At 41.3% G+C, this 18,349-nt stretch overlaps 3 protein-coding genes across 3 annotated transcripts; 1 reads left to right on the top strand and 2 right to left on the bottom strand.

Moving 5' to 3' along the window:
• Positions 1 to 633: 633 nt before the first annotated feature.
• On the bottom strand, positions 634 to 2,388 carry LOC144632103 (uncharacterized). Its single transcript, XM_078490704.1, has one exon. It carries the CDS (start codon positions 2,034 to 2,036, stop codon positions 1,080 to 1,082), a length of 957 nt encoding a protein of 318 aa, XP_078346830.1. The 5' UTR covers positions 2,037 to 2,388; the 3' UTR covers positions 634 to 1,079.
• Positions 2,389 to 3,695: 1,307 nt separating this feature from the next.
• On the bottom strand, positions 3,696 to 9,251 carry LOC144632899 (cytosolic beta-glucosidase-like). The gene is made up of 4 exons (XM_078491657.1): positions 8,551 to 9,251; positions 7,070 to 7,340; positions 6,268 to 6,443; positions 3,696 to 4,314 (listed from the first exon to the last, which is right to left on the bottom strand). Exons 1-4 carry the CDS (start codon positions 9,206 to 9,208, stop codon positions 3,890 to 3,892), a joined length of 1,530 nt encoding a protein of 509 aa, XP_078347783.1. The 5' UTR covers positions 9,209 to 9,251; the 3' UTR covers positions 3,696 to 3,889.
• Positions 9,252 to 10,498: 1,247 nt separating this feature from the next.
• On the top strand, positions 10,499 to 16,272 carry LOC144634013 (cytosolic beta-glucosidase-like). Its single transcript, XM_078492944.1, is given in 6 exon segments — positions 10,499 to 10,608; positions 11,163 to 11,772; positions 12,161 to 12,414; positions 12,416 to 12,432; positions 14,023 to 14,204; positions 14,886 to 16,272. Coding segments are annotated over 6 exon segments (1,542 nt in total). The 5' UTR covers positions 10,499 to 10,527; the 3' UTR covers positions 15,284 to 16,272.
• The last annotated feature ends 2,077 nt before the right edge of the window (positions 16,273 to 18,349 follow it).

Raw genomic sequence — 18,349 nt, 5'->3', positions numbered from 1 at the left:
TCTTCTCCCCCGTTTAATAATCGAAACATACGAAGCAATAAAGGGCTCTGAACAATCTACAAAGTGTAAGGATCGTTGCACGGTTGGGACGAAACATTCTGCTGGCCGTTTATATATTGGAGGTTCGACTGTATAAAAATGCCGGAAATTCATCTCCTTCCCAGAGGCCGCGATCCTTTTGGTCAGCACTAGACCAAAAAGACTGGGGACAAAAATGGTTTCAATCCTATTCTTGTCCTCAGAGCCGCTTGTCCCTGTTAGCCGACAGGGCCTTTGCACGAAGAGCAGGTGGCTCTGGGGACACATGATTTGATTGGCTAGATTTTAAATCAACCGTCTTGAACAATATTATAAAAAAGGATTTTAAATTGGTCGATTTGATTGGCTAGATTTTAAATTCCCTTTGTTGCAATCTAGACAATCAAACCAAGTGTTGCCAAAGCCATCTTTTCCTCGTGCAAAGGCCCCGCCGGCTAAGGGGGTCAGGCGGCTCTGGGGACGAAAATGAATTAATTCCTGCCAAGATGGCTTAATAAATAAACATGAAGCTATTAAAAAAATATATTTTAAAGAAAAAACAAAATAAAACAAACCAACAAAAAATACCACTTCCTAGTGATTCCTCTTAAGCCTCATCTGTCTACGTATAAACATAAACAGTCCCTTAAACAATTGCTTTAATACAATACATTAAAATCTCCGAGGGCCAACAGACCTTTGTTGTTCGGTTTGTTTATTGTCCCATTTCAGATAATGTGATGTCACCTTGAATAATCATTTCTTTCAAATTTAAACAAACTGCACGTCGAAATGATTGAAAAATTTTCAGACAGATAAAGAGAAAATTATCGAGAGAACATCACACGATATCGATCTGAAATGGGCAATTTACATACCAAGATTAAAAGGTGTATAGCTATTGTTCGATATCAAAACATTCTATCCGCCGTTCATTTATTTTAAAATATTTATAAATAACTGCGGTTTTTCGTGACCTCGTTTAACTTATAACACTTATTTACAATTCGTGTTAAAATTACCTAATTATTTTGATCCTTCCGCTGTTCCATTTAAACATATTACTCCCACAGCTCTAACTCCGCCAAAGTTTCGCAGTAGGTTTTTGCTTGGGAAGATTTCACTCGGCTTGTATCCGTATTTTCCTTTTTCAGTGCCCCGGATATTTCATCGTCCGTCAGGCTCTTTAGACAAACAGGTAACATAGCTGTTACCGCGGCCCAGGAAACTTCCATAACATAGAACACCGAGTTTAGGAGTTCAATCTCAACGAACGACACATTGTTCGGGAAAAAGTGTTCCCCCGTCACGAAGCGAATTCCTCTCACCGGCAGAACAAACGATATAAAAAGACATATCGCTAACGTAAGAATGTTCGTTTTCTTCAACCCGCATTTGCAACATCCTTCGCTTGCTGCTCGGGTTTCTTCTAAGTGTCTTGCAAGGCCTCTTAGCATCGCAGTCGAGAGTATTATCGCTGGCACAACGAACTGCAGCAAGATCACCATATAACCGTAAAGCCACACATCGAAATTAGCCTCCCAGCTCACTCCCGGCGATGGGCAGTAGCAGCCGTTGCACTTGAGAACGGGCATTTCATGATACAAGTAGTTTAAGGCCGGTGATAAAAGAAGTGCAGTTGACACCATGATTCCTAGTAGTGTTAGAATTATTTTAACGGCAGAAAATGTCCATCGCCGTTCGTTCCTCAAATATCGGACCACAACAAAGGCCGTGAGGTTAAACACGGATAATGACATGAAACAAGCTGTGATATTCGGTAGGATATCACAGATGGCGTGATCGCCAATTCTCGTAATGTCGTTAACAGGATTATACTCATCACGAAGCAGCAAAATTAGATGTGCGAACAGGTTCCCGGTGTTGACAACAGTTTGGAACACGATAAAATATTTGAGGTTGTTTGAAGACCGCCATCTTGTGCACTGTAAGCAGTAAAACGCAACATAAAGGTTGAAGAGCACTCCACAGCAGAAGACTAATGGCGACACAATCATAGTAATTTCAGCTGGCGTTCTCTATAGTTTGCCGCGGCGACTGATCAATCCATGAAGACCAAGCGAAGAAAGAGTCATTTCAATTGTGTTAGATAACAAAACGCAATTGACTATTTGCATTCTATATAATAGTATGTTCGCGTGACCAAAATATGCGTACTCAACAACAAAAAACATTCTGGATCAGATTAACATAACAATGCCTAGAAGGCTTTGCAATATAAAAGAATAGGTCATGTGATAGGCCAGCGAAGAAAGGAACAAAACGAGAAACTAGAAACGTGATCATCTACACGCTTAAAGCAGTTTCTATCCCTAAAATAGGCATTACTTACATAATAGCGAAAAACGGAAACACCGAGACGAAACACATTGTGGTCATTGTGGAACAAAAATGGTTCGACATCCTTGTCAACATAGGCAAGCAATTCGTACATAAGTTACTTTGAGGTTGGCAAATTAAAGTGGAAAAAAATATTTTGTCCATTTGCAGACAAAACGACTGGGGCGTTCCGCTCGGGTTACGAGAACCATCTTGCTCCCCGCCGGCTGGCTTTGTTTAGCCGACTCATGGTACTATCCTACTGTTAACCGAGAGAGGTTTCGATCAGTTTTTGTTTTGATTTAGAAATTTCGATGGATTAATTTAATCATTTAAATGCAGCCAATCCAATCCAACCTCAGATATTTTAACTGACGAAGTATTATTAACTTAAACTAAAATCAATCTAATATCAGTTGAATTAAATTTCGGTCAACACTTCATATACACGGATCCAGAGTTTCAGACTTCCGGTCCAAATTCAAAGGAAAAGTGAAACATCGCAAAACACAACAGCCTGACTTAATGAGTACTCACTTTTCTTTTGAATTTTGGACCGAAAGTCTGAAACTCTGGATCCGTGTATTTTGCTCAACAAAGCCCTCAACAAATAATTAAAAGATGCTAAAGCTATGGTAAAAAAAGGTAAAGTCTGTGTCCGAGCTAAGTGGCCCATACAGCCGGAGCTTATCCCGGTTTCCGTAGCATTAAGCGACTGAGGGTATTGCTACTACCCCCTGGATGGGATGCTAGTCCATCGCAGGGATTACCCCCCAGCAGTAAATTAGCCGGTACCCATTTATACACCTGGGTGGAGAGAGGCAAGAACACAACGCAGCGCCCCGGCCAGGGCTCGAACCCGGGCCGTTCGACTCAGAGTCGAGCGCGCTAACCGTTAGGCCACCGCACCTCCCCGCTAAAGCTATGTGTTAGACTATAATATAACGAGATCTTTAAGCCAATCAAAATGCGCCATAAATCTAATCCATACTATTATATAGTCACCTTTAAAACATAAAGACTATGGCGAGGAACAGAGGGAGGAAAAAGGGTCAGTCAATAAAATGATGGCTGTTTGTTGGTGTTGAAACTGATATCGAGAATGAGGAATGGTACATTGAATGTCATTTTTAAACGAAAAAACAAAACGAAAATCCACTCTCTTGGCTAAAATTCCATGTAACTATTCTTGTGTTTGATGGTTTTGTCATTGTAATAGATTTGTATGACAGGGTTTACATCCGAGACACATGGCAATAGGCCAATAGATTAATCTAATCCCTTTCTAAATGTCTATTTAAGACATTTGACATTAGACATTTGTTGTCCCTTCTGGATTTAAACTGAGGTTTTGTTTTATTTCAGGGTTTTGTTGCACTTTTATACAATAATGAGTGGCATAACGTGTAACATTGCAGTCTCGATACAGTGAATTCGTTGAACTATGAACGCTACATCGGAAATATTTCCTCTCACGGTTTATCGAGGCTAACTATAGGCTACAGAGTATTCTTTGACCAGTTTATGGCTATTACAACTCCGATTTGTCCTTGGATTTTCTTGGAAATCCATTATTGCGAATAATTTCTTTGTACGCCTCTGCGGACCTCTTTGGCGTGCGTGGCCGATTGGGATCGTTAAAATCGACTCGGTGAATCCCAAATCTGATGCGATATCCTTCCATCCACTCCATATTATCCAGGAAAGACCAAAGAAAGTAGCCTTTAACTCGAACACCATCCAAATGGATTGCTTTCAATGCTTCGTTTACATATGAGGTCAGGTATTCCACTCGTTGCGTGTCGTTCAAAGCGGCTTCGCCAGTTAAACCGTCTTCACCATCAATAGCAAAGCCATTTTCTGTTATGATGATGTCGGGGTCATTGTAATGTTCTTTGACCCAATTCAGTAGCTTGCGCAAGGCCCAGGGCGTATTGAAAAGCCACACATTGGCACCTGGTGAAGGACGAAATCATTGGGACATGCCAGTATAAGAAACTCAATTACCGTAAAAAAGGGAAAGCCTCGAGCCAAGTGGCCCATACTGCCGGAGCTTATCCTGGTTTCGATAGCATTAAACGCCTAGGAATGTTTCTACTCCCCCTAGGATGAGATGCTCGTTCATCGCAGGGTACCCTCCCCCCAGCATTTTCCGCCGGTACCCATTTAAGGCACTGTAAGAGTAAAGTGTCTTGCCCAAGAACTCAACACAGCGACCCCGACCAGGGGGTCCAGCGCGCTAACCATAAGGCCACTGCGCCTCACATAATAATTGTAAAACCCGAGGCTTATTTATGTTCAAAAGCTTTTCTGTAGGGTTAATTTTCGGCGAGAGAGGGGTTGGGTGGGTGGTGGGGGTAATTACGGCTCAGTCAACTTCCGGAGAATACTCTAATCAAAAGATATTTTTCAACCGACTGACTATTGTTAAAAAATACCAAAAAAAATGTCGTGGTAGGAAAATGACAGTACCAAACCCAAGTAATTGTCTCGCTTTTGGTTCAATGCAAAGTCACATGTTCCTACAGCTTTGTTACCTTATTCTTACTAATTTTCGCGATTTTAAAATAATCGCGAAACTTAGGCCCGGTTCAAACGTCGAACTTTTCATGTGCCGAATCTAATAATTAGCTGAATTAGGTTCGGCACATGTAAAGTTCGACGTTTGAATCAATTAGGCTCGACAGATTTGTATTCGGTCAGGCCCAGTCGGATAGAACGGCAAAAGTTCGACACTGATTCAGACGTCGCACATTACATGTGCCGAATCTAATGCATAAATTACGCTAACGTATTTGTAAATATAAGAGGGTTTGTGATTGGCTAGTGAGTGGTCATGAACGCGGTCATGCATAAAATTTAAGGCGCCACGTAACGCTCTGGACCGCAAAATAATCATGACTGCCTTCCAACGCACAAACTCTAGCTGTTACTCGATTGCATTCGTATCCTGTTTCGTTTTTGGTTTTTGAATATACCTCTAAAATGGAAGGAAACAAAAAACAAGACTGAAAACTAAAGGTAGTAGTTAAATTACAGAACTGGCTGATGCTAAAGACATTTGACCAAAGCCTGGCAACTGTACTTTAAAAACTGCTGTTTTTTATTTTATTTTAAACCACAAAGGGATATGCTCTCCCACTGAACGGTGTTCTTGTTCATTTTATAAAGTGTGCGACTTGAGAAGTCCTTGTTTTTCTCTGGGCACAGAATGAGTTCGGCACATGAAAAAGTTCGACGTTTGAATCAACTGCCGAACTTAATTATTTGGGTCGACCCAAATAGGTATTAGGTTCGGCACATGAAAAGTTCGACGTTTGAACCGGGCCTTAGTACGGGCGAAAAATACATTGCGCGAAATTTAAACACGCGAAAAATAATACCAAATTATATGTCAGAAGTGAACAATAAATGTTTGGTTCTGCAACTATCTACCTTTAAAAATATCTTTCCGTCTTGTTTTTTACTAGCACCCTTTCTCTAATTACTGTTTCGAGCTTGTAAATTGGTTCAAAACCTCTTTAGTACAATCACTAAAGTTTTCGTTTGCAGACTCCTTGTAGTTACATTGAGCCAGACCTATGTGTATTTCCAGTAATTCCTTAGTCTTCGACGACTGATCCATAAAACACTGACAAAATTGCGAAATTTAATAAACTTTTTCTCTAATTTTTTTTGCAATCGCAAAAATTAATACTCGCGAAATTCGGCTCTCGAACCCAAATAGTAAGAATTAGGCAGTACATTTGTGTATTGGTGACACCTAAATACTGCGTTATCCATTTCATGTTGAAAAGGGCCGATTTAACTGCATCAAATTATTTTGAGCTTAAACAAAAAGCTCTTTTTCACTCCCAAACTATGCTACCACAGCACGAACCCTCAGTATCAAGAGTTGAATTATATTACCTCGCTGCCAGGTCGGGTGAGCAGAGGTTTTCATTTGTTGATCAGTCATGTAGTTCCACTCAACCTCGGCTGGGAATTCCTGATGTTCAATGAGGAAGGCGCTGTACATGTTCAGAGCGAAAAAATCCGCTGTTCCTTGGATCAGCTGCTTCTCTGGCTCACTTATTTCTGGAAGTCTGGCAGAATGAAATACCATACTGCGTTAAATTTGTGTAGAGGACCACTGCATGTGTTGGCAAGCGGGAGTTAAGGGCTCCAACCAAAAGATATCATTATATTTTTGCAGAGCTTATAACTAATCAAAAAAAGTAATTGTTGACGAAGCTAATAAATTTTCGAGTCCTATTCGGGCCATTCAGACTAGCCTACACTGCCTGAGTTTATCCCACTTTCCAACGGTCCGATTTTTATAAGGAGAAATTGAACGATTTTTTAAGTGAATGTCGTAAAACCAAAGCCAAAGTGATCACACCGGGCCGATCAAAGCAAATGCAACTAACACAATAAAGCAATGAGAACTAAAGGAAAGGCATGCAATAGGAGAAAAGCGCGGAAGAACGCGCGTCTGGCAAATCAATTTTTGTTTTTGCTTTGATTGGTTGAAAAGACAGCATGTCTGCTTTGATGTAGTTAAACCACGTGGCATGAATTTTTCTTACCAATCATGTTAATTAACCGTCTTAGCGAATGCAAAACCAAAGTGAACAAAACTACTTTCAGTTTGGGTCCGGGCTGCCGTCGGAAAGCGCGGACGGACTCACACAGTTTATATAACATCTCGAAGTTTTTAAATCATTCCTACCTATTGGGAATTCCTTTAGCCTCGCTTTTCTCCTTCACGGTTTTCTTCATGACGTCAGGCCAGTCTCCGTTGACAAATACTGGATGAGCAAACCACCCGAGCCACCATTCTATGCTGCGGACAGCGGCTTCTTTGTCAGCTTGCGTGTCAGACTTGGGCTCTCCCCAGTGCACATTGAGGATTATGGATACTTTGCCTTGCTGTGAGGCGCGGAAAACTTGATCGTAGGTATGCCATGCCTTGGCATGAGCAAGAAGCATTACATAGGCAACTAGCAAAAAAAGAAGTCGATTTGAAGCAAATGTGTTTGGGGAAGCTAAACCTCATTCTGCGCCCCAGTAATAGTAAAATATATGGAAAAGAACCTCGATATCACGAAATCTCGTTATAGCGCACATATTTTGCCAGTCCCTTGGCCCTTCGTTATTTCGAGGTTCCACTGTAATATGGAAAATTATAAGTTGGAGTGGGGAGGGCCAGAAACCCTATTCTGGGTGGGCTTATGTAGGGAAATCTTGTTTATAATAAATTGCCTCATTAGCATAAGCAATTTAGTTTTTGATCAAGCTACAAAAATTTCTATTCTGAATATCGAAAGAACATGGCACGATAACGGCCTTCGCATTAAATTTGAGCCTGATATATTAAATTCTTTTTTCTGTGACGCGGGTTTGAAAACTCAAAATTTTACAAAGAATGTGTGGGCTCACTTTCACTTTTACCATCCAGAGATTTTGCAGGTTTTTTGAAGCTAAATTTTGCCGATAATCAAGTTTCACAAGCTCTGTAAACGTCTGGAGTCAAATTGTATAAAGCATGATGCCTTCTGTACGCAAAGTCGTATGCTAACAAGGCAAAATGTAAACAATGACGTCAGCAAACAGCGCCCTATATCCTGAGGCGCTGATAACCAGAATGTTAGTAGACAGATGGGCCGGGGGAGGGATGGAGGATGGGGGGGGGGGGGGGGGGAGCTATATCGGCATTTTACGGTGCTATAAAATTCTAAATTTTACCATTCTAAATTGTTAAAATTCTAAATTGCTAAATTGCCGATAATCAAGTTTCACAAGCTCTGTAAACGTCTGGAGTCAAATTGTATAAAGCATGATGCCTTCTGTACGCAAAGTCGTATGCTAACAAGGCAAAATGTAAACAATGACGTCAGCAAACAGCGCCCTATATCCTGAGGCGCTGATAACCAGAATGTTAGTAGACAGATGGGCCGGGGGAGGGATGGAGGATGGGGGGGGGGGGGGGGGGGGGGAGCTATATCGGCATTTTACGGTGCTATAAAATTCTAAATTTTACCATTCTAAATTGTTACTGGCCCCGTCCTCTTTTGAATGTTTGTTTTGCTGTTTTGTTTGTAGAAGCTTCACACATTTAACTTTTAAGTCCATTCCGTATTTCTAAACCCACACTTCTTTCTATGAATACAAAGAATTATTTATTAAATATTTGCGTCTGCGGTCAGTTACCTTTGTATGTGGCTGTGCTAAGATCTTTCTTGCCTGGAGGTGTTAAGCCGAATCCGTGACCTAACAGAGCTGCCTCCCAAGGCTCGTTTATTGTAATCCACCACTTGACTCGGTCACCGAACGTTTCGAAACAAAACTTGGCGTATTCGTTGAAAATGTCTGCTATTACAGGATTCAACCAGCCATCGTACTTGTCTTGCAACGCCTGGGGCAGATCAAAGTGGTATAGAGCGACCATCGGAGTGATTCCGGTTTCTAGCAGCGAGTCGATCAAGTCGTTGTAGTATTTCACCCCAGCCTGATTCACCTCGTCAAGCGTTCCTTTCGGCAAAACTCTAGACCAGGAGATTGAAAACCTGTAATACCCTACCCCGAGGTTTTTCAGTAGCTTGACATCTTCGTCAGTTTTGTGGTAGGAATCGCAAGCTACATCGCCTGTTTGATTCATGTAAGAATTACCGCCTGCCTGAGTGAATTTATCCCAGATGCTAGGCCCCTTACCGTCCGCATCCCAGCCGCCTTCCACTTGATACGCTGAGGTCGATGTTCCCCACATGAAATCTTCGGGAAATTCGCCATAGAAAAACTCATCTTTCCCTTCTGCCATGATTTCCAAGCTTAGAAGCAAGAGAAAACGAATCAGCAACGATATTACCATATTGCGTGACGTTTTTGTGGTCTCTAATTTTCCGTGTTTTCCGCGCGATCACTTGAGATGAATATTAATCAATTTCTATTGTTTAAAAACAATACGGTCTGTGGGCCATAACAAAAAGTAACATATTCCATTGTTTCTCACGATATTTGAATTTGACGTAAATCACGTATCATATGGTTGATTGATAGAAGAATTGCGTGACTCGCGACAAAACAGGAAGCACTCCTGTCCCCTGGTTAAACAAACATCTGAAACTTTTGAATGTTGCAGACTCGATTTCTGCCGCTTTCTCGAGACCGGTCTTTACTCCTGGGCTCATTTTCCGAACAGCGGCTGGTAATCATACCTGATTAAAACGTACTTCTGTTTGATTTTTGTTCTTTTTCTTGTAAAAGTTGGTTTATTCTTCCCCTGTCCCTGCCGTTTATAGACTACGAGCAGTCCCTATTTTTTCGCAGAGTCCGTCGAGCTTGAAGCGAAAAAAATTACGCGCGGGGGGAAAAGGCGGGGCGAGGCGAGAATAGGCCTTTCTCGATTATGCTAGTAAAACTGGCATTTATGCTACTAGAAATTCTCGAATAAGCCAAAAAATGCTAAAATAATGCCTGATTTCTTATGCCACTTAATTCCAAAATGCTTCTTTATTCAAACAAAACGTACAAACTCTACATGCTCATCACAGTGATCTGTAGTGGACGTAGTGATCGTCTCTGCTTAGATGATGACTGGTCTATCTGCAGTTCGTGGCCGTGCCATCTTCGCTGATCTTGGCTGAGCAGAGGGTTACCCGCTGACCACCCATACCTTTTTTCCGTTGGTGTCACGCACAAGTAACACAACGCACAAACTCGACTCGAGAACAAAATTTGGGAAACTTTAGGATTATTTATCCTTCTGAGTTCAGTACTGAATCTGGATCACAGTCATGAAACGAAAATGCTACAATTCTTTTTCAGAAAAATCGAAAAAATGCTCGTTTTCCCAAAAATGCCGAAAAAATGCTAGCATAATCGAGAAAGGCCTAGGCGAGAAGCGAAAAAAATATTTTTTTTGCTTCTCGCCTCGCCCCGCATCCTCCCACCGTGCGTAATTTTTTTCGCTTCAAGTTCGACGGACTCTTCGAAAAAAATTTCGCTTCAAGCTCGACGGACTCTGCGAAAATATAGGGACTGCTCGTAGTCTCCCGTATAAATATGCAAATTTGAAGAAATCCCGCCAAAGTGCGCGAAATCTGATATTCGTCACCACTCCTCTACCGCGAACAAAGACACAAAGAAGTCAGATCAGAAAGCCCGGCGGGAAAAGCTGGGAAGGATCGAATGATTTGCATAAGAACCATCAAATTTACATTTTTTTTGCAACTAATCGCAGTATTTTTTGTATCTGGAGCCAGAATGTTGGTAAGCAAGTACTTAATTAATTTGTATTCGAATTATAATTTGTCTTCTTTATTGAAAAAGACAATTGAACAAGACAAATGAATTTTTGATGAGGCCATCCCAATAAAATGTTTCGTTTCCTATCGTCTCTTGTGATGGTGGGTCGGTCGGTCGGGCAAAAAAAGGAATGAACACGTTAAGAGGTCTGGGTTCATTTAAGAAGCCAGGAGATGCAGAACCGAAAGATTTTGTTTCAGTCGATCTCGCTGAGAATGTTGAACAATTGTTAATGCCCTTGGCACGAAACAGCCTTTGAAAAACTTATTAGTATCGATGTTAATTAAAGACGAGGACATCACATCGTACCAATTGTTGTGTTAATAAAACAAGATCGTGTGCTTGTAAATTAAAGTACTATTTGCCTCTTTGACTAGTGAATCTGGAATTTTTTTTTACATTTCGAAAAAAATGGGTCGGTCGGGTGATGGGAAACGAAACATTTTATTCGGATGGCCTAAGATAAATTTCAAAGGGTTTCAATTAATCTTGAATGCCCTTTTCTTTGTTAATACAAGTCACCAACAGCTGAAACAGAGGAGAGTTTTATACAAGGAACATTTCCTGAGGATTTTATTTGGGGAGCAGCGACCGCAGCGTATCAGATCGAGGGCGCGTGGGATGAAGACGGAAAAGGTCCCAGTATTTGGGATACATTCTGCCATGCCAGTGGGAAAATACACAACAATGACACAGGGGATATAGCTTGTGATAGCTACCACAAAATCGACGAGGATGTATCACTCCTAAAAAACCTTGGTGTCGGATATTATCGATTTTCCATTTCATGGTCCAGAGTGCTACCCCAGGGAACAATAGATAAAGTGAACCCCCTGGGAGTCCAATATTATAACAAATTGATTGACACTCTGCTAGCCAATGGGATCAAGCCTGCTGTGACACTGTATCACTTTGATTTGCCGCAAGTATTGCAAGATGTTGGAGGTTGGCATAATCCTAAAATATCTGACATCTTCAATGATTATGCACAGTTCTGTTTTAAAACGTTTGGAGACAGGGTTGGAATCTGGTTAACGATAAATGAGCCTCACGAGGAAGCTCTAGATGCTTATGGTCTTGGCGCTTTTGCTCCTGGACTAAAAGACATGGAGACAGGGCCATACCTGGGTATGTGTGATCAACATGAAATTTTTGAATTCAGTGTCAAATCAGTGGTGGATCTAGTGGAAGGGCCCCAGACCCGTCCTTAGTTTTGGTAAAAGACATTTTTTTAAATCATGCCCCCACTTTAACTTTTTTGGGTGTACACACACAAAAAAAGTCCCCCCCCCCCCTTTAGTCCAAGGTCTGGATTCACCACTGCAAATATACACTGATATTTTTGACAACAGGTGACAAGAACAATAAAAAAAATGCATAAAGGGGGAAAAAAAAGAGGGGGGGGGGGGAAATTAAATTTTTTTTAAAAAAAGGGAAGGGGGGGGGGGGGGCAAACTGCTTTCTTACATGCCCCCAATAATTATTAATTAATATGCTTTCTAAAATTTATTTGCAGCTGGCCACAACATGTTGCTGGCTCATGCTAAAGCATGGCACACTTACAACAAAGAATTTAGAAGAACTCAGAAGGGCAAGATTAGTATCGTGGTTAATGCACAGTGGTTTGAGCCCAAGACAGACAAGGAAGAAGACATCAAGGCAGCTGATCGCGGCATGCAGTGGTACTTGGGGTGGATGGCACATCCTGTGTTTGTCAATGGTGATTATCCTCAGGTCATGAAAACACGCATCATGGAGAAAAGCAAAGCTCAAAGGACTTCCTTCCAGGTTTGTTTATAGCATGTATAGAAATGTAAGTTAATCATAAATAGAAGAATTGGTCCAAAAATTGTCAAGTACTGAGCATGGTTCAGCATCTCCTGGGGGTGGGGTGTAGAGGTATCGAAGAAAAAAAGACTGGGGGGAAATAAATGAAGCCATGAAGTAAAATACATTAAATATTTCAACTCCCTAGCCCAACCCCCCCCCTCCAAAAAACATATCAAAATGTGATATAAAATCTTATTTTCCCGGGCGGCCCTAGTAGTAGGGTGACTCTACTGACACACTATGGGGGCACCCAAAAGCGTTTTGTACGGGGAGGCTCCGCCCCGAGCTCTTACCCCTTACCCTTTTATATACCATTTTTGCCAGAAATTGTACCCCTTTCGTATACCTTTTAATGAAAAAAGGTACCCCTTTCATATACCTGAAAGTCATGGTATAGACTAAAACATGACGTTTTCTTGTCATTTTCAAGTAGCGCTTAATAAATTGAAATAATACAGCCATAAATTGCATCTGTTCAAAATATTTCAATTAAAGGCCCTTTCAGAAACCTAAATTACAGATTTCCATACCCTTTCGTATACCTAAACTTGTGAAATTCCTACCCTTTTATATACCTGAAGCCTGAAAAAAGTCCCCCTTTCGGGCAGAGCCTCCCCGTATTGGCCATTATAGGGAGTACCCCCCTGGGCTTAATTTACACACCCACAATTTTTTAAAGCATATAATTCACCCCCATGAAAACATTGAAACTTTATTGACCCCAGATATACCATTTTTACCAACTTCATACTTAAAATAGTCACTTTTAATCATTTACCCCCTGGATGGGATGGTGATCCATTGCAGGGTTATACCCAGAGAGAGAGAAATCTATTTTCAAAGGCTGCATATTGCATCCATTTACCATTCGATTTGTGCTAGTTGCTGCTGCCTTAATACAAGACTTTGGGATAATCGTACCAGGAACCACAGAGCCAGGGGGGCTGGGGGTCTTAGCCCCCCCAATGTTTTGGAAAAATGGAGACTTTCTAAGAGAAATGTCTCTAAAGCCCCCCACTTCAAATCACTAGTCACACACTCCCCCCCCCCAAAAAAAAAAAAAATTGGAAAAATGCTCCACGGTCCCTGTGTATGGAAGTCACATTTGAGGTCCCGTGATTCAAAATCTTTTGGAATGAAGTGGTAAAATTACAAATATCGTTTATTAATTTAATCTCTTCATGGATAACGAAAAACCTTTGGATCACGGCTCACGAAGAATAATTTAGTTAGTAAATTCATGTTTCACAGAAATTTAAATCTACGAATCATGCATCACGAGAATACCCCCGTACAACCCTTCATTTTTACACCTGGGTTAAGGGAAGCACTATGAGAGTAAAGTATTTTTGTTCAAGAATGTACACAAAGGAAGTGATGCTGGCCAGGGCTTGAACCCAGATCCTTCAATCTGGAGTCCAGTGCCTTAACCATTAGGCCACTGCACCTTGCATAATGTGGGCTAAAAGTTTGTAAATTATTGGCTGTTGTCCACTGGCTTATGATTCCAGCAAGATAACAGTAGTCTGTTCTGAATTTTGATTACAGGCTTCCATCCTTCACTGAGGAACAAAAAAGATTGCTTAAGGGCACTGCTGACTTTTTAGGTCTCAATTTCTACTCTGTGTCATTTGCTGAACATCATGATTTGTCCCACGAGAAAAATGTGACATGGGGCTACTTCACAGATCAGGAGATGAAGACATCTAGAGATCCCACCTGGCTGAAAGGTCAGTGCATAAAAATGATGCCATTCAGTTCTTTCCCATTGGGATAGTGGCAGTGAGGGTGCAGTTTAAATGTATACAATACAGAGGGGGACATGGGGGGGACCCTGAACACCACAACACCGCAAAAATAATACACAAACACCGCATCACCGCAAGAAAACTTGATGAAACACCGCCACCGCAATATAGTCACGTTACTTATCAATGAAAACGTCTTAGGATTGGGTTAAGTATTAACTAGACACTATTTGACTGAATTTTGTTACAAATTAAACATGTGGTATGTGCTTTTAACAAATAAGGACGGATTGACGAAGATAACAGAGCTTAATTTAGTTCTGCAAGTGTTAATTAGACAAGAAACCATAGCACGGCTAATAATGTCGTTTTACTGAACGCCGTAGGTTTAAAAACACAAACATCGCACACCGCAGGGTTTGAGATCACCGCAACACCGCAAGATGGGATTTTATTCACTGCAACACCGCATAAAAAATTAGCAACACCACAAACCCCCATGTCCCCCTCGATACAGCAGTATAAAAAACTTATATAGTAAAAAATAGTGGCACAAATAGTCTATTACTCTGACTGAAGGTCAATATTGTCAACGGCAATGCTTTTCAGACTTCTCCCACTAATGGATCGCATTTATAACATTATTTTATGAAACACTTTCAGGTGATCCCTCTTGGTTATACTGTGTTCCATGGGGCATGCGCAAAATGCTGGTCTGGCTGAAAGAGCAGTATCATGATCCAGAAATTATTATTACTGAGAATGGATTCAGTGTTCATGGTGAACATGATCAAGAATTGCCTGCCGCTCTCCAGGATAGAGACCGGGTTACATACATCAAGGGATATATCAATGAGGCCCTGAAGGCAGTCAAACTAGATGGTGTAAAACTAACGGGATATTTCGTTTGGTCGTTGTTGGATAATTTTGAGTGGGACGATGGCTATCGGTTTAGATTTGGCATACATCATGTAAACTTTGATGATCCCAAACGGCCACGCACTCCAAAACTTTCAGCAGAGGTCTACAAGGAGATTGTCGCAAAGAATGGCTTTCCTTAATTAATAATGACAATAATATTTGAAGAAACTTCTTGTTTGATAGGAATAAATCATGGTTAGGGCATGTTGGATCCAAACTTTTTTTTACTTAATTATTATCTGCAAACCCCATTAATTTTTATCACATAATTTAACATAGATAGGGTGCCTAAATTTACCGAAAAAAAGGTATCTCAAAACTGAACTATCCATTCAAGAATATAAGTAAAGTGATTTTTTAAAGGTTTGTGTTTTGCCGTGCGTGGTTTGCCACTCACTCACTGTATGTATACTATACTGGTTCAACAGATCAGTGACTAGTGGCAGCAGTTTGTGTACCTTCGATCCAGGGAGCCTCTCATGATCAACAGTAACTACTTATTTGGGTCATCACAGAACGCTTCTCCTCCCCTTGAATAGGGTGTCATTTTTCGGTTTTCCGTTTTGGCCTTAAAAGGGTATTAGTTTGTGCTTTCTTTATCCTTAAATATGGTCAGGGTTTAAGAACCTTTGCAGCACACCCCTAGTCAAAATTTATGGGAGTACCCCCCCCCCCTCCCTGGAGTCTACACAAGCATAAGGCATCAAATAGAAGTATTAGAAATATTATTAAGAGGTTATCATCAAAATATATTTATCAGTAGTAAAAACAACTTTTATCATATATACCATATATTCAATCAAATATGCTAAGTTATTAGGATACAAGGCAATTTAAATAGACAATATTACATAATATTCCATTGTGTTGTTCCAGAAAATATCCATTCCCCTCCCACCAAAGGTTTTTTGGTCTGAAAACCGTATGCCCTTTTTTCTTTAAAAATTTGGCCTTAAGACCCCTCCCTCCTCAGAATAGGAGTAACCTTCCATGGGGTGGGTATGGATATTTCCTGAAACTGCACATAATAATTATTACAAGTTTGCCTATCATCGCAAGGTCTCTAATGATCTCTAATGAGTCATTTCATATATGAAAAAATTAATATTCAATAAACAGAATTAATAATTATGCCACTGTTTGGGAAAATGAGCCTGCACTCCTTCCCAAAGACTGGACTGGAGAAGTAGCAAACATGATCACTAGCTAGTCTGCAGATAATCTCTGCCACTGCTCTTTTGAGTTGTTATCAAGCTGTGAAGAACTGTGCTGGGAAAAATCCCCCACCCCTGAATGCCCTACAAGATGACGATTCCTCTACACATTCTTTTTGCAGATATAAAAGAGAGGAAATTCCACAAACAACCTTACCTCTCTCATCTGCCCCCACCCCCCTCCCCTGTTCCACCCCCTCCCCCCCCCCCCTTCCCTGTTCCAACCCCTAATAAGATAATGATGGATAATCTGTCTCGAAGAGTACCCTACATGATCGGTAAGATAAGTTAAGATAACTTTATTTACACACGGTTTTTCCATCAGACAATTAAGTTACTGGACTATCTACCTATCTAACTAACTACAAAAATTGAAATCGGTCTTGGCAAAGAGGACCTCAGGGTGGGTGGGTGCGTTCAGCAGTAGTACTCTTGCCAACCTGTGTTTCAGCCTGAGGTTGGGACCTTGATTGCCTGTCCTAATTATATATTATTCTAAATCCTGTAGCAACGACTCGGAACTTTTCCACTTTAAGTTCGTGACCGCCTCCTTCTCCAACAAACCTCATGAACCTGTAGAAATCACCCGGCCTGGCTTTGGTGACGACTGGATGATCACAGATCACAGTTTGATCACGTTTCCAGTAATGTGCTGCGATGCCAAACAATTGCCGATGCTCTGCTATCTCAATTTGTTCACCTTCAGGTGGTTCCCAAATGGAGTTTGGTGATGGAAAGCTGCGTGCTTCTGGTCTCATTAATTTAACGAAAATTTCACCTTTCCTATTTCCCCAGCCTTGACCTCGCCATTCCCTGGCTCTTGGCGGCTGGCTCCCTCCTCGACGTGGCCCGGCTCCCCCCCGGCCCGTCGCTCGTCGGACGTCCCCCCACTTTCCTCCCGGTGGCCGTCGTCCCCCCTGCAGGGCGCCAGGTCCCCTCCCCCCCGCTCCTCACCCGGGCCGGAGTCGTACGAACGGAAGTTTTTCCATACAATGCCGTTATGGGGAATTTCGGGTCGGGCCTATCTCCCTCCGCAGAAATGTACCCTTATTTTTACTATGTTGCAGGTGGCCCGAAGTGGTACTTACTGTTAGATAAGGTGTGGTGTCGGGGTCTGGTATGACATTGTATAAGATTTCACTATTAACTTGTTCTTTCGTTTGCTGATTAAATAATTTTTGTTTCTTTTTCAGTTGGTTAATTTTCCTTTCTAATGCACTTGTGTCACTGGACACCCCCCACCCCCAGGGGCAACGGACATGGGTGAGGAGTTGGAGAGGAGTTGTGGGTACTTTGAATCATTGCCCTGCCCAAGGGGTGGGGCATTAGTATAATTGCGCTGCGTGAGCGGGTAGGGGTGGTGCATTAGCACTTTTTAGTCCATTGCCTTGCCTAAGTGGGTAGGGATGAAAACCTGGATTGCAACGAAAATATTCTTAAGTCCTTGTAACATGATGTCTTCTCAGGAGGTATGAAGAATCGTCTAAATTTGTTGCTACAATCAAAGATCTCTTCGAGATACCGACTATTTTGCACGAGGTATGAGTAGGGGAAATGATAATATCGAAAGTGATTTGCGATCATTGTTTGCGATGCATTACATCGACAGGTTAAAACTAATCTTAAAGTTTGACTACCACTTTGCTCCAAAAGAAATATTATCAGTTGATTAATTTTCCTGGTTATCAGCTGGCTGGAAATTTCCCTTGTCACATTCCAGCTTAGCCATAAACCAAGCGAACTGTCGTTAGCGTCTCGAGTTTCACCTTTGTCTATTTATTTACATTTCATCAGAGACACATTGAGGTACAGTTTATAAAAAACCGTTTCCGTTAGTAGACCTCTTCCTTTTATAAGCGACGAGCAAAAGCCAGTTAAGCCGTTAAGCAAGTACATAAAACAGACTTAATGACAGTGCTGCCGTGATTATCGGCTGGCTGCAAATTTATGCTTAGACTAACGAATTTATAGACGTTATTATGAAAGCCTCCT

Source organism: Oculina patagonica, chromosome 12, assembly GCF_052425735.1.
Source record: "Oculina patagonica isolate OP01 chromosome 12, crgOcupat, whole genome shotgun sequence".
NCBI classification, from domain to species: Eukaryota; Metazoa; Cnidaria; class Anthozoa; order Scleractinia; family Oculinidae; genus Oculina; species Oculina patagonica.
Note: the sequence above shows the minus strand (reverse complement) of the source record. Positions and strands in the feature narration are given on the sequence as shown.